This window comes from Pyrus communis, chromosome 11 (genome assembly GCF_963583255.1).
Source record: "Pyrus communis chromosome 11, drPyrComm1.1, whole genome shotgun sequence".
Classification (NCBI taxonomy): domain Eukaryota; kingdom Viridiplantae; phylum Streptophyta; class Magnoliopsida; order Rosales; family Rosaceae; genus Pyrus; species Pyrus communis.
This window is the reverse complement of record NC_084813.1, coordinates 19,899,745-19,915,848: the sequence shown is the minus strand read 5'-3', so window position 1 is coordinate 19,915,848 and position 16,104 is coordinate 19,899,745. Positions and strand designations below refer to the sequence as shown.

Genomic DNA, 16,104 nt, shown 5'->3' with positions numbered 1-16,104 from the left:
GGGGTGGGTTGGTCAAAGTCACTGAAAGACTCAAACAGGAGAGAGAGAATGTTTTCTTTTACGTTTTCCATTTGGTTAGTGCAAAACGAAGAAAGTATTTTCGCTCAACATCATCAAGGGATGATAATACTTAGTATTTTATTTATCATTATTAGATAAATTTAAATTTAAATTTTTTTGTAGTAGATACATATAAATGTTAAAATTTAAACTAAATCAATGATTAATAAATAAAATAATAAACATTACTACTATTTGAGAACGATGAAAATAATACACAAGAGAAGATAAATACAACAAGGCAAAATGATTTTAGCCCGTGATTGGTCCAAACAAAGATGGTGGGGCTACATAGTTTATCCTATTTAGGAGTTTTTTTTTATATCTTTTTCCTTTTAGAATATTAATTTCCTTACAAAAATTCCTCAAGTAGAAATTAATTAACCTGACCCTCCACCACCGTCACAAATATTTGCATGTGTTTAATTACTACCATTTTATTTTGTACGTTTTGGGTCGTTGCTAGCTCTATAAATAGCGCGCACACACCAAACTCCGCTCCACAAGAACAAATTAACCAAACACTTGTTCAGAGAGAGAGAGAGATAGTTTAGAGAGAGAAATAGAGAAATGGAGAACTTCCCAGTTATCAACTTGGAAAGCCTCAATGGTGAGGGAAGAAAAGCTACAATGGAGAAAATCAAAGATGCCTGTGAGAACTGGGGTTTCTTTGAGGTAACCATAATTAATTACGTTTCGTAATTAGCTTCTTAATTTCCATATGTTCAGTTCATCTTTCTTTCTCTTAAAAATTTCAGATTATAATGAACTTTTTGTGTTTTTCACAAATACTGCAGCTGGTGAGTCATGGGATTCCAACTGAGTTTTTGGACACAGTGGAGAGGCTGACAAAAGAGCACTACCGGCAGTGTTTGGAGCAAAAGTTCAAGGAGTTGGTGGCCAGCAAAGGCCTTGAGGCCGTTCAGACAGAAGTTAACGATATGGATTGGGAAAGCACTTTCTACTTGCGCCATCTTCCTCAATCCAACATCTCTCAGGTCCCAGATCTGAATGATGAGTACAGGTATAGCAATCGCACAGTAGCATTCCCCTTTTATCCCCTATACTCTTCGTCGGGGAAGTAAAATATGAGCGTGTGAAAATCATTATCGTTACCCTGAAATTAGTTGGTTTTCGAGTTTGAGGCATAATATGCGATTTCTGATGAGGAATTGTGATGAGTAATTTATATGTGCAGGAATGTGATGAAGGAGTTTGCATTGAAACTGGAGAAATTAGCAGAGCAGCTGCTGGACTTGTTGTGTGAGAATCTTGGACTGGAACAAGGGTACCTTAAGAAGGCATTTTATGGAACAAATGGACCAACTTTTGGCACCAAGGTTAGCAACTACCCTCCATGTCCCAACAATGACAAGATCAAGGGTCTCCGGGCCCACACCGATGCCGGCGGCCTCATCTTGCTCTTCCAGGATGACAAGGTCAGTGGCCTCCAGCTCCTCAAGGACGGAGAGTGGGTTGATGTGCCTCCCATGCGCCACTCCCTTGTTATCAACCTTGGTGACCAACTTGAGGTAATTAAAACTTAAACCAATTAACTCAACAACTTCAATCTCCGGTGCGGTTAACTGCACTTTATAAAGTTCTTCGATTTTACTTGCATATATAAACATACAACTTGAACTCCTATAGGTGATCACCAATGGAAAATACAAGAGTGTGGAGCACAGAGTGATTGCCCAAACAGATGGAACCAGAATGTCAATAGCTTCATTCTACAACCCAAGCAGTGATGCAGTGATCTACCCAGCACCAACCCTAGTGGAGAAAAACGCAGAGGAGAAGAATCAAGTGTACCCGAAATTCGTGTTCGAAGACTACATGAAGCACTATGTTGGTGTCAAGTTCCAGGCCAAGGAACCCAGATTTGAAGCTATGAAAGCAGTGGAAGTTCAGACCAGTTTTGGTTTGGGTCCAGTTAAAACTACTGCTTGAGAGTGATTAAGTACTTACACTAGAAGCTGCTGGAAAAAGGGTTTTTAGCTTAAAGTACGGGCGTGTGTGAACAAAATATTTGGTTGAACTAGACTTCAAGATCTCTGTCAAAAGAGACAAGTTTATTTATTATTAATGTGGAAATCGTTGTAGAATGTAACCAAAGTCATCACTACTTTAGTGACTTGAAGATTCGTTGGTAACTAAATAAACATTATATTATCTGTTTTGCATTGTATTTTATATAGAACCAGTCATTTACATTGTAGTTAACTGCATTTGTAGATAATGCATCAACAACATATTGATATTATAAGCGTTTGCAGTATCAACGACATAAACGATAGCGAAGTTATAAATGCAGACATGCCGTCAGCATTTAAAATTTATAGTTAACCACAACGTAGAAAAAACTTTATATAGAACAATACTGAAAAGATTACGCATGGAGCTAAGACTTAAGAGTGTATATCTAATGTGCAGATCCATTAGCAGTAGCATTCAAAGCCAGCTGTGCTTAACTAAATAGTCAGCAGAATCTGTTAATTTATCACTTGTTGAAGTTTTCACCATAGAAAAGGACTCTAATTTCAGTGGGAAAAGGGATGAAGGAGGCCGAGGGATAAGGCAGCAGCCATGCCGACATGATGAACTCAAGCTATAAAGTTTTCTAATTAAAAGCAAGAACAAGATATTTTTAAAATCATAAGCTACAATATAAAACAATACAGGAGCTAGGATGGGAAAAAAGGGATTGAAGTCCACTCCTTCATCTCTATGTCCGGAAAACGCGGAGCGAGAGATCCAAACCACTCAACTTCAATTCTATGGCTTCTATTAACTCATCTCACTGACCCACTTCACAAAAATTTAAAAACTTGAATGGCTCGATCTCTTTCTCTCTCTTAAACAGTCTGAATCTCTCAATCTTCTGGACACAAAGTTTTACAGTGGATATCATTCTGGAAAAAAAAAAAAATTAGGGTAAAGACCTTCCCATTAGTGCCAATCTAGGGATTCAGAATTGCAATGGAAAATAAGTGCTTTTGAATTTATTGAAGCCTGGAATTGCACTACACATTTTGATACATGGAGAGAAACTACGTTCTATAGAATGATATCCTCCTAAACAACTAATGAGTTAGATTTGTGTTTAGTGTAATTTCACATGACATGAATAGTGTAAAACACTGATACGTTGTTAAATATATAGTTTAACATTCAATCCTTGAAAATACATCTAGCACAATGGTTTCTCACAATATCTTAGGGACAATTTAATAATCATTTAATTCTTTTGGTATAAAGATAGAAGAAAACTATATGGAGAAATTGAGACTTAAGGATCAAAGAAGATATTGGTGGATGAGAAGACACAAGTGAAGGTATGAAAACAAAATCTTGAAAGGAAAAGAACTACTTGATTTCAATTTTGGTTTTTGTTTTTGTTTTTGTTTTTGTTTTGTATCAATAAATCTTAAAATTTTTAATTTATGTGGCATGGAGGCTGAGTAATTAGGAGCTAACTACGTTTGTCAATTACTTGAATGTTGATGCGGGCATGCCAATTCGCCATCGAGCTCAACTAGGCAAATAACTTGAATGTGGTGATGTGGTAGAATTCGCTACTAATTTCTGGATTGAGTGACTTTGGCCGAGGAAGGAACACTCTCACCCTTGAGTTCTAAAACTTAAGACAAGGTTATGCAATTCACTGTGAAGTTCTAAATCTTTTGCACCATGTTCAACATCCTTAACTATATTGATAAACACATAGGTCTGCTGAACCGGTATCAAACTATATGGACAAAGATACTCAAAGGAGATGAGTGTCTTAATTGTAAAAATGGTTTGGGTGTCTGTGTGTTAAACTCTTAATATAATAGTAATCAATCACAAAATACCCCGCTTTGTCAAGAATGCTAATAAAGTGACCTCTTTTGGTAAGGAATCAAAGACTTTTCCATACAGAGATAAGGTAGGATTCCATGAAAGGGTGTTTCAGTATATGTGACAGAAACTCGTGGTCCTCTAGTTAGATATATGCCAGGACAAAATAACTGTCATCCCATCCAAAACCAAAACCAACAAACAATACCCCACACAAATTTATATAAAAAATAAAAAAAAAATAAAATAAAAAAAAATCGTTATTAACAAAATTATGTCATTATATATATATATAAGTTTTTTAGCCAAAATAGTCACTGAGATTAGTGGAAAAAATGAAAAGGTGCAATTGTGTGGTGGTTTTAGGTTATTGGGTGTGTAGAGAGAAAAACACCCATCTTTATTTACTTTTTCTTATTTATTAAGGGCAAAATTGAGAGGTTAGTGGAGAAAATTGTTTAGTTGCATGTAGGGATAAAATAAATGGGTCCAAATATTTTTTTTTTAAGACAATATAAGTTCAACTTAAGAACTATTGCATGAGGAAAATTACTAGACCAAACACAAAGCTAATTATAATTGTGCGAAATTATATTATATGCAGCTTCTCGAAAAATATCGTTTTTAATGCATAGAGTTGGTTGTATGTAAAAAATTCATGGAAAGATTTTAGAATCTCATTCAACATATTCCACCCTGAAATTTGATTATGCAAAACGTGACCTTATTACCAGTCATATGTTTGATTAGATCTTGAAGAAAATTCATCAAGGATTACAAATCAAATAGTGTTCATCTAACTCCACCCACATCGTGAATCAATCTCCATCGTCCATTCACAAGTTCAAACTTTATTGGCGCATGGGAACTGTTTGGTCCCTACGAAAATTGAACCTTATTTTGTCCCGGTGACCATTGGCACATTAGTCACACATCAAAACCACGACCCAAAAGAGTCAAGGTCGTTTGCTTTGCTTGATTCTGTCTCAATAGACGTCAATTCAAATACTTAATATGTCACACGAAGTTTGCAGGAAAGCTCAACAAGAATATATTCGACATTTCTGTGCTTGTCAAGTAAACTAGTGATCATTTTAAACAAATTGGAATTGAAAGAATTGGGGCAGATACATTGCAGACAGCCACCTTTCCTTCTTTGTGGTTGGACATAAATCGATCTAATCTAATCTATGCTCTATGAACCTCACCACAGAAAGATTTCCAGTCTTTGTAAGTTGACCAGCTTCTATATGCAATGCGTGCTTCTTTTTCAGTATATATTCCCCGATGATATCAATATCACTATCAGTTCAATGAAATCCATATATAATTTGGCTTCTTATATCCACATCTTTCCCCTTTTATCCACGATCTTGTACCTTTTCTCTCATTTTTTTTAGCCAATTAGATTGTATAAATTAAAGAAAAATCAAATATTACATAACTAAACAGACGAGGGAAAAAGGTCAAATACAACTATGAGACTCACTTTTCTTAATTTAATTCACCATGTGATTAAACTATTATTGTCATAGATAGGGAAAATAGTCTACACAAATCAGCATGGTTAATACTCAATACACTAGTTGGTCAAAATTCAATAGTCAAAGCCACCCATTATTTTTTCGTTTTTTCCCTTTTCTTAATACCTAACAAACCAGAAGTACATATATTATTTAAGTATATAGCCAATAGCCACCCCCGCATATATAAAACACTAGTAAAAATAAATAGAAAAATTGACTATTATTGATATCACATGCTCTCACGAACCCTAGAATTTGTTAAGTATGATAACTAGCCCTTCATATTAGAAAATGTTCTTGTACAATGAATTTTCCTTGGTTGATGCAACATGTGTTACGTATGTAGGTGCAGGGGCAAAGTTAAAAAGTTAGATTATCTAGAACACAATTAAGCAGTGGCGGATGTAGATCCTCGTAGAACCCCAAACATAGCAGGTGAAGCGCTAAAATTTTTTTCAAGTTGTTTTAAGTGAGACATTTTATCGATAACTTGTATAACCAATACTCATTGTATACTTAGCGTACATCTCCATCCTTTTTTGACATTTTAATTGTATTTTTAGATCAATATTGGTATAGTCCACAAAGAGATAAAACATATAGACTTGACTCCAATTTCTTCTTTGTGGACTATAAACTATTGATCTAAAGATACAATTAAAATAGCAAAAAGGATTAGTACCGAGTGATATAATTTGTGGTGGTGGTGAGTTAATTATTATTCATCATAATTCGACTCGACGTCATACCAAGCACGGAAGGAAGCTGCAATTTAACAGGGCTTTGGTTCCTGCTCAAACCACTTTTTAAGGACAACAACACAAGTTGGGGCACGTGCCCCCTGTGGCCCTTAATAAGATTTCCCACGTTTGAAAACTGCTATAGAGCTGGTAACCTTTTCGTTTATTTGCAACACGCACGTTTTTTAGAGATTTCCCAACGTGATCATGTTCATAGCTCATGTGAGAGAGTCAGATATACAAATTTACAGAATTGAAACTGAGAAGAGAGTGAAAATTTGAGACCTCTTCTAACACCGAAAAGAAAAGCATTGGTAAGTTTCATGACGAAGAGGAAGACGTGACTAAACAGAGAATGGCTAATTAGGTCAAGCAAAACTACCGCGTAGGGAAAGAGTTTAGCATGATTGAGTGTGATATGGCGTGACCTTCGGATCGAGTTTTTTTGCACATTAATTTACCAGTTAATAGTCAATAGTCATAGTTTTGAACCAGGAATAAGATTCCCAAAATTTCTTACTCTATTTCCAAGTGTCATAATTAGGTTCAAGTTCAAGTCTGAAACGTCTACTTTTAAACTAGCTAGCTGATTAAAAATTAAAACCGAGAAAAATAAAACTCAAATTTACAGGAGCAGATTAAGGAATGAAAAGTGAAAGAAAAAAAATTACATAGATGTCGAGAATGCTAAATAAAATAAGAATAACCCTAAGAAAATAGCACCGTTGCAATTACTTCTTTGTTATTGATCATCTTGACATGTTATTGATACTCTAATTAACATAAATTGAGTATACATATGTTATCGATACTATTTGATAACATAACACTACAAGAAAAGTTTGTAATAATTACTAACATTAGTTGTACAAAATGAAATTACCAAAGCATTTAGGGGTAGATAAGCCTTTACCATAATAATATTGTGTATACGTTGTCAATTTTCTACCGAAATTTTTTTTTCTTTCTGACAAATGCTACAGTAGTAGTGCTAATTGAAAGCTTTTCCAAGACTCAAAACACCTTAAATCTGTCGTGTCGACCATCCACAACTTGCAACTTTATACCTAATTATCCATGGAATTAGTGGACAGAGGAAGGGGTCTCTGTCCATTGTCCAATATTAAAGTTCAATTATTTACATCGTAGCCACTAAAATGATTAATGGTCCAAAAGCAAGATGCGATATCTTCTCCATACATGTTCATGTTTTGGTTTAGCTCTTAGGATCTGTCCCTATCCGATTGCAAATTTGTACATGAAATAAAAGAAATCCAATAAGTTGAAAAATCTCATTCCACAAGTAGAAGCTTCCAAATTAATTTTCATAGTGAACAGGACCTGCAGAAGATGCACAAAGAACTAACGAACAATTTGGTGGGATAGGAGCCACATTTTTCATCAATTAATCGATCATATCACTTGCTGTTGCTACCAATTATCAATATGCATGGCATGTGCAATGCTTTCTAAATGGGCTTGTTTTGTTGTGTCCGAATGCGGTTTGAAGCAAAACATTACTTTGTCCCATTGAGTGCTATAGCATTTACCGACCACTCACGTAGGATTGCTTCCCATAAACTATTACTTTGATTACTTTACACTTTATAAAAGTAGTAAGAGATAATATTATATTTGGATGGTACCATGATCATGGGCGCATTGGATTGTGAAGGGAGCCTAATTAAAGGGGCTTCCCAAGCTTACAAGGATCACTCAATCTGTCTTCCACTAGCTATATACCTACTAAGTTTACTTACAAAAAAAACACATCAAGTGATGAAAAAACCAAAAGAAAAAAGAAGCTATATATTTAGATTTAAAACCGGTGTCAAAGTTGCTTTAGAAACTCAGTTTTAATAACTGAAAGAAACCCTAGACAGCTATTTATAGAAGACGAATAAAAAATTACCTCAGAGCCATGCATGACAGATTATGGTTAATATCATGTGTCGTATCCTCACCTCAACTGATCATACTTTCTCATTTCTATAATTAAAGCTAGAGAGTCTCAAAGTTTATTAACTTTGAAGTGATAAATTGAAGGATAATTATCTAATGGTTTCATGCAAGAGGCAGAATTTGATTGGCCGCTGAGGTCAGATTAGATGAATACTATTATATGCTTTCGAGGTATGGGACTGACTCAACCTGTTCAACCTGTTGTATATGATCTACGTGAGGAGGATGTCTTCTTGTCATGTACCGTGTAGTTTATTTCTGACTTATTTATTGAATGAAATTTATTCTTTAAAAAAAAAAAAAAATAGTATTCTGTTGAGTACAACCCAAAGAGAGAAAAAGTAGAGAAATAATTTTCTTGTATTGGCTCTTCTTAGTATGTATAGTAAAGTTTTAGGTAAATTAAACAAAATTACCTTAATTATAGGTTGAACGACACTATTATACCTCATCTTTCAAAATTGACAATATCATACCTCATCTTTAGAATTTGTTCAATGATATACCTCTATTAGCTTATCCACGAATTTATCAGTTAAATGCTGATGTGGCTTGATCCGGGGCCCAATTCCTTGCCTAGATGGATTCCATGTGGCACCACACCTAATGTTTTCCTGCCAAATGCCATCCACGTCAGAAAATATATTTGATTTTCTTTTTGTTGGTAATTTGAATTTCAAATTTTGAAATTTGAAATTCACTTTCCTGCCAAATTGTGAGAAAAAGGTCAAGAACCATTTTAAGCACAAATTATCATCATTGACCTTGAATTTGAAAAATCTCACCCAAAAATAATGATATAACCACAATAAAACAAGTGTATTCAAGCACAAACTACTCATCATTTCCAAAGAAAAATATGAAATAGACCAAATTATGCATAAAACCTGCTTAATTATCCAGAAATTCATAAACCTGTTAAAAAAAACTAACTGAATTCATCTAACATTTCTAACCAACATTACAAAACTTACAGAATTCATAAAAACCTGCTACATCATCCATTCAATTCACAAAAGACCTACTGGATGCATAAAACCTGTTCTAAATTTACAATTTCTTTACAAAAAACAACCATCTGTGCAAAAAACTGGTGGCTGGATTGGTTGGTATTTCTGTGCTTGGTGCCTTTGGATGATTCAGTTATTGGTTTGCTTATGCTTCTAAGTGATTTAGCTACTGATTGTGAAGCCTAAATCCAAAGTTCATTCAGAGACAAAACAAGCTTTTTAACTAAATCCAAATGTTTTACAACTAAGGAAATGGTTAAGTTTTTACCTGTGTTTTCTTTGTCCTATTTTTAGGTGCAGATGTGGATGGTGATTGTCCTTGAGCAAATGTGGATGCCTACAAAGCAATTTAAAGGATTAAGAGTTCGATATGATGTTAAAGGATTTGAAAAATCACATAAAGTAGAAAATGTTACATGTTTGTCCCTTGGAGGAAGATGTCTATGATGGGTTCTTGCATTATGACCTTCATTTTTGCATATGGTACATTTCAAACTGCCTTACCTTTTCCTTCCTAGCTTAAGTGGTTGAGGAGGACCTTGAGGATTATTGGTTGGGTTTGTGGGAGTTTGTTCACCCTCATTGTCCCTCTCAGCAGCTTCTTTGTTTCTCCTCCTCCTCAGCCTTCCAGGTTACCATGTATATGTAAAAGGCAATATTGGTGGGTTTTCAGTTTCCTCCCATGAAGACATCCCATTCATCGACATTACTAAATGAGAATACACCTCCAAGTACCGTACCTTCGAATAATAAGCATCGACATAGTCCTCCGGTTTTTCTCTCTTGAAATTTATGGCCGCTATTGCATGGTTGCATGAGATTCCTGTCAAGCCATACTTTCTGCAAGAACATGTTTTTTTAACCAAGTCCACCATATTTTGCTTCCCTTTTCCAGCATTAACTTGAAATTTTGCACCCCTTAACCATTGTGCAATGCACCTGCCGCTTTGAATTTTGGCTTCCTCCAACTTCTTCTTAATTTTAGGACAAAGGTCTCCAACTTTGTTCACCATTATATCCCTTCTCATCTGAATTCTCTTCATCAAGAGTGTATGTGTGTGTGAATAAGGAGTAGCATGGTGACAATAAGTTTTTGTCTTGGCACAAGTATGACATCATTGAAACTTTCACAGAGATTGTTCAGCAATATGTCACACTTAGGATATGTTTCAAAATGGGACTTGCTCCAATGATGTGCATGCTTCTTCACCAACCAATTGTAGACCTTTTCATCCAGCTTCTTCATATCCTCCATTGCGTTTTTTGAAGTGGGAAACTGTTGTTGTTCTGGCTATTGACCATAAATAATCCTTCAAAGTTTTCCCCTTGAACAGATTTCTGAAGTTGGTATACAAATGTCTCACACAAAATCTGTGGTGGGAATTAGGGAGGATTTTTTTAAAGGCTGGAATTAACCCCTTTTGTTGATCACTGATAAATGTCCATCCATGTTGATTGACAATCCCAACATCAACGACCAGTAACAATAAGAACCAAATCCAACTGGACTTATTCTCAATTTCTACCACTGCGTACACTATAACTCATGTTTCATCATTTGGGTCAATCCCAACATCACAAAATAGCTAACTTGCATGGACACTCTTTAAATGACACTCAACTAATCATATCAATGGTCTGCACCCTAACTTAAAACTCTCTTTGCAAGCCCTCAAGCACACATATATCATTTGAAACCTCTGCCTATCCAACTTCACCTTCACAGTGTTTATAGGGTTAGTCTTCCTCACTTCCTCAGCAAAATCCCACAACTTTGTGTATTGCTCTACATGTTTTCCCTCAATGATCTTCAATGCCCTATCTAAAGCCTTGTAAGCCTTCCTCTTTGTACAATCGTGATTCCATTATGATTCGACAGTTGCTAAAAAGTAATCCATAGGCGATGCAGGATTGTGTTTTATCCTGTCCATGTACAAATCCGTCAGCAAAGGGGACTTCAAGTTCTTGTTTGCCCAAGTTCTCCCACAAGTGTGTTCATTAAGTATGGTATTGATTTGTATGATGTTTGGACCATACATTTTTCCAGCACAACACTTACAAGGGTAGCCTTTTGCACACTTTACTATGACTTTCAATTTTTCATTCCTAGGAAAATGAATTTCCCCATATCCATTCACTAAGGAGTACATGATGACAGCTCACTTGAATTGCACATGATCCCTGAAAACAAACCCTAATGTAAGAGTGAGATTCTTCATGTATGTTTTCTCATTGAACTCTGGAAAGTGCTTATGTTTTTTGCGTCATTCATCATCTGAATAGTGTACACTCTCAAGGGCATTAGAGTTATAGTCTGGATCATCAACCACATTTTGCTCAGAATCCCTTTCATCTGTTTGCTCAAAGTTCATTTCTTTTCTGTGCTCAGACTCCCTTGCATTTTCTTCCACAATACCATCAAACTTGAAAAACATTGGGTTATTAGCATCACTCCCATATTCACTCTCTTTAAACTCACTATCATTTTCTTCAGCAGCTTCTTCGTTCTTTTCTTCAACATTCCCCTCAAAACTAATAGGTATATCAAAGAAGACTTCAACATCCCCCTCTCCTACCTCAGTATCCCCTTCTTCTACGTTAATATCCTCTTTTCCTACCTTTGCTATAGATTTCCCCTTATTCTCCTCTGGCCCTTCACCATTTTTCTCTTTCTGACCATTCCCAGAATCAACATTTCTCTTTTTTACCTCAGTCACACATGTTTGCACTAGTTGAGATGTGCAACAATCATTCACTTCTGGCCCTTCAATAGCTAGCAAGCCCCTATATCTTATTGGTTTAAGTGGTGTTGGTCCAACATCCCCCTTTGAACTACTTATCTCTTTAATTACCAATTTACTTAGACCACTGACTTCCATGGACTTCAGAAACTGTTGCTCTTGGGTTACAGCTTCTTCTGTTGTTAATTCTTCGATGTACATCTCAATCATTTTGTCTTTTGGAACAAAATTGCGCATCGTCTGAACATCGGAATTACTTTGAATCGACTTCAAACCATTGGAAAGGTCCACGTTAGGAATTTTGTAATAGTAGTTCATGAACCGCTCACTGTATCTAACTGCCTCTACCATATCGTCTATCAACGGCAGTGACATGAGGTTTTTATCACAATTATCTATATATGTCACTTCCCCCCCCCCCCCCCCAGTGTAGAGGTCATAATTTATCTCCCCACCATGATGCAATTTAATAGAGAATAGTTCTGAATATACTGAATTTCACAAAAACAAACCTTAATTAAAGCCAACAGTAAACAAAAGAAATTGTATTTTAACCTAATTAGAAGCCAACAAAAACCAAAGCACAACATTTTTCACAAAACAAAGCACATGACTAAGAAACAAAGCAACAAAGCAACCGCCTTATATCGACAAGAATAAACAAAGCAACAAACCCATTATCCAACAACTTAGTAACCATTTCGACTTAAGAAAGCATAAAACCACCTTTTCAAACAAGAATAAACAAAGCTACAAACCCATTATCTGATACCTTAGGAACCATTTCGAATTAACAAAGCATAAATCCACATTTTCAAATAAGAATAAATAAAGCTACAAACCCTTTATCCAACACCTCAGGTACCCTTTTGATTTCACAAAGCATAAATCCACATTTCCAAACAAGAATAAGCAAAACCCACATCCAACATATTCCAATAAATAAGTTCAGTATGCATTTGGAATCATCAAAAGCGCAAAAAACACTTACAATACGTAGGCATTGTTTTGTCGGGATCCTCGTGCATGTACTACCCCATGTCAAATCCTTTGATTTTTCTTCAAAGCTAATGGAACTCGGATTAAACCCCCTTCCAACACCAACGAAGTCAAGGAAGCAAGTTGACAAGCTGATTTGGGTTTTTCGCTGAATTTCTAATCTGATTGTTTGAGATTTGGAGTTGCTGGTATGAAAACTAAGGTTAGGGTTCTTTTTTTTTTTTTTTTTTTTTTTTTTTTTTTCTGGAATGGGTGTACCAGGGGGAAAACCAATTCGAGTGGCACACTTTACAATGTACCCTTACTTTTTTAATTTTTTTAATTTTAAATTTAAATTATTATTTTTAATTTAAATGGAATATCCACGTGTCATCCGGTGAGAAAGCCACGTGTATTGGGAATCTCAGCTAGATACCATTTGGCGGGAAAACATTGGGTGTGGTGCCACGTGGAATCCATTTGGGCGAGGAGAACTAGGCCTCGGATCAATCCACGTCAGCATTTAACTAAGAAATTCACGAACAAACTAACAGAGGTATAACATTGGAACAAATTGTAAAGATAAGACATGACATTGTCAATTTTAAAAGAAGAGGTATGATAATGTCGTGCGACCAATAGTTGAGGTAGCTTTTTGTCATTTAACCTAAAATTTTTGGTATTCACATTTTGTAGTCCCCTACAAAATGAACCAAAATTATCTACTTTGTTTGGTTTCTACAAAAAATAAATGATTCTCTTAATCATGTAGTAGGTTTTTACAGAGGTTTTTTTTTTTTTTTTTTTATAACTTTTATTCATATACTATTATTATTATATTTTTTTTTTTTCAAAACTTCTTTTAATAGTTTAAAACACTTAAATTCTCGATTTGAAGAAAAGCACTCCTAAATCAAATTGTTATATTGTATACTAAACTATTATTGCATTATAGGTTTGATTTTTGTCAAGGGAGAATTTGAACTATATTATTACTAGCTTATTGTGAGGCTTAGCCCACTTCCTCATCATTTTAGTGTAAATAATATAGTTTGTTCAAAAAAAAAAATTTCTTTAACTATTTTTCACAACATTATCATCAATTGTCCAAGTGCTTACATTTTTTTTTATTTTTTATATAGCTTTAATTTACATTAGAATAAGAAGTTCACTTTTAGTATCTATGGGAAAAAGGGGTGAAAACAAAACATGACCACGTGCAATAGAAACGCATTCAGTGTTGTCTTATTATTAGTCCACATTTTGCAAAACGCTTAAGATTATATATTTTTTTTTTTTGGAACCATAAAACACTTAAGATTTTACAAACAAAAGAAAAGAAAAAGTGGAGAGAAAACCTATTGGAAGAAGTTCTAGGGAAGTTCTAGGGTTAGTCTAAATCCTAGTCGGCAAGCATGGGTGTATGTATGGTACATTGGCTGTCATAGTTGTCATAGTGGTGACAGTTGTTGATTGTCCTCACCTTTAGTTGTAGGTAAAGCATAAATCAAGGAAGTGTTGTTCCATGTTTTCTGCTTTACTTTTCCATGTTTTCTGCTTTGCTTTTCCTTTCTTTCTGCTTTGCTTTTCCTTGTTTTCGGCTTCTGTTTCTTTTCCTTTCTTTCGCTCATTTATATGAGCTTTCCTTGTACTTGGTTTCATATAATACAAAATATAGACATTCAAAAATCAATATGGTATCAGAGCAGTGACCTCTATCGACCTGCTTCTGAGTACCGTCTTCCTGTTTCTCTTTCTTCTCCATCATGGCTGAAGAGAGCTCCTTGCATGGCGAAGAAGTAAACTCGCATGCTGTGTCTTCTTCATCTCATCTAGATGTTGATATCAATCCAAATCAACGTCTCAGTTCGGTCCTACTAAATGAGTTCAACTATCTCCCGTGGGAGAGAGCTGTCTCCCTTGCGTTAGGAGGACGATCGAAGCTTGGTTATGTTAATGGCGTGATTCCAGCACCTGATGTGTCCTCATCCGATTACAATGATTAGCTGTGCAAGGACCAGCTAGTCATGTCATGGCTGCTCAACTCTATGGATCGAAAGATTGCAGAAATCTTCAGTTATGCGGAATCTTCATACGTTCTCTGGAAAAATCTCAAAGAGATGTATGGAAATCAGAATAACGCAGCTCGAGTGTTCCAGCTAAAGAAGGATATTGTTAGTCTACAACAGGAAGGGAACTCATTTGTGCATCATCTTGGCAAGTTGACCACCATGTGGAATGAGTTGAATGTTTATCGGCCACACACCATTGACGCTACCGTGTTGATCAAGAGAGCTGAGGAAGATAAAATCTTTCAGCTTCTAGCAAGTTTGAGCTCTGAATACGAAGATCTCAGGAGTCATGTTCTCATGAATCCTGAACTGCCTTCCTTCTCAAGTGTGTGTGCCACTATCCAAAGGGAAGAAACTCGCAGAAAAATCATGACTGTGGAATTAAAGTCAAATATACCAGAATCTAGGGTATATTTCTCAAATCACAAGGCTAGTGAAGAGAGAAGATATAAAGGAAAGAAACCCACTGTGAAGTGTAGCTATTGTGATAATGGTGGACATACACGAGATCATTGCTGGATTCTCCATCCTGAACTAAGGCCCAAGCATTCGAGGGACAGCAACAAGAGCTTCATTAGAGGAGCACACAACTCATCACCCAAGGCAAATCATACCATGACCTCTCATTCCAAGGAAGCACAGATGTTCACCTCTAATCCGGCCATGCTGATAAATGAATTTGCTGCCTTCCTTCACAAGAAACAAGGTGGTGGGGAGAATGAAGGATCAACCAGTCATGTTGACAACAAACCAGCTGCTCTACTTGGGCAGTTTGCTGGTTTTTTGGCTGGGAAAGAAGGCGTGACACAACAAGATATTCCAGGTATCTTACGATCCTTCTCAACTGCTCTTAAAATAGGTAATATGCATGATTATTGGATTATATATTCAGGAGCCACTGATCATATGACCAACAAGTCCACAAATCTGTATGATTTTAAAAACTTTCACGTCCATCCCAAGTGTCAGTTGCTAATGGCAAGGGTGCCATGGTTGTAGGGAAAGGAAAAATACATTTGATCTCTAGTAATGTCGAGTCTGAGGCCCTATATGTTCCTTCATTCCCTTTTCAGCTTTTATCTGTTGGAAAAATCACAAACTCACTAAACTGTACTGCCATCTTCTCTAAAAAAACTGTGATTTTTCAGGATATCACCACCAAGAAGATGATT

General features: G+C 35.7%; 1 protein-coding gene across 1 annotated transcript; it reads left to right on the top strand.

The window, feature by feature from the left end:
- The first annotated feature begins 550 nt into the window (after nt 1-550).
- LOC137707475 (1-aminocyclopropane-1-carboxylate oxidase-like) lies at nt 551-2,235 on the top strand. Its single transcript, XM_068446351.1, has 4 exons — nt 551-735; nt 858-1,084; nt 1,259-1,592; nt 1,711-2,235. Exons 1-4 carry the CDS (start codon nt 631-633, stop codon nt 2,011-2,013), a joined length of 969 nt encoding a protein of 322 aa, XP_068302452.1. The 5' UTR covers nt 551-630; the 3' UTR covers nt 2,014-2,235.
- The last annotated feature ends 13,869 nt before the right edge of the window (nt 2,236-16,104 follow it).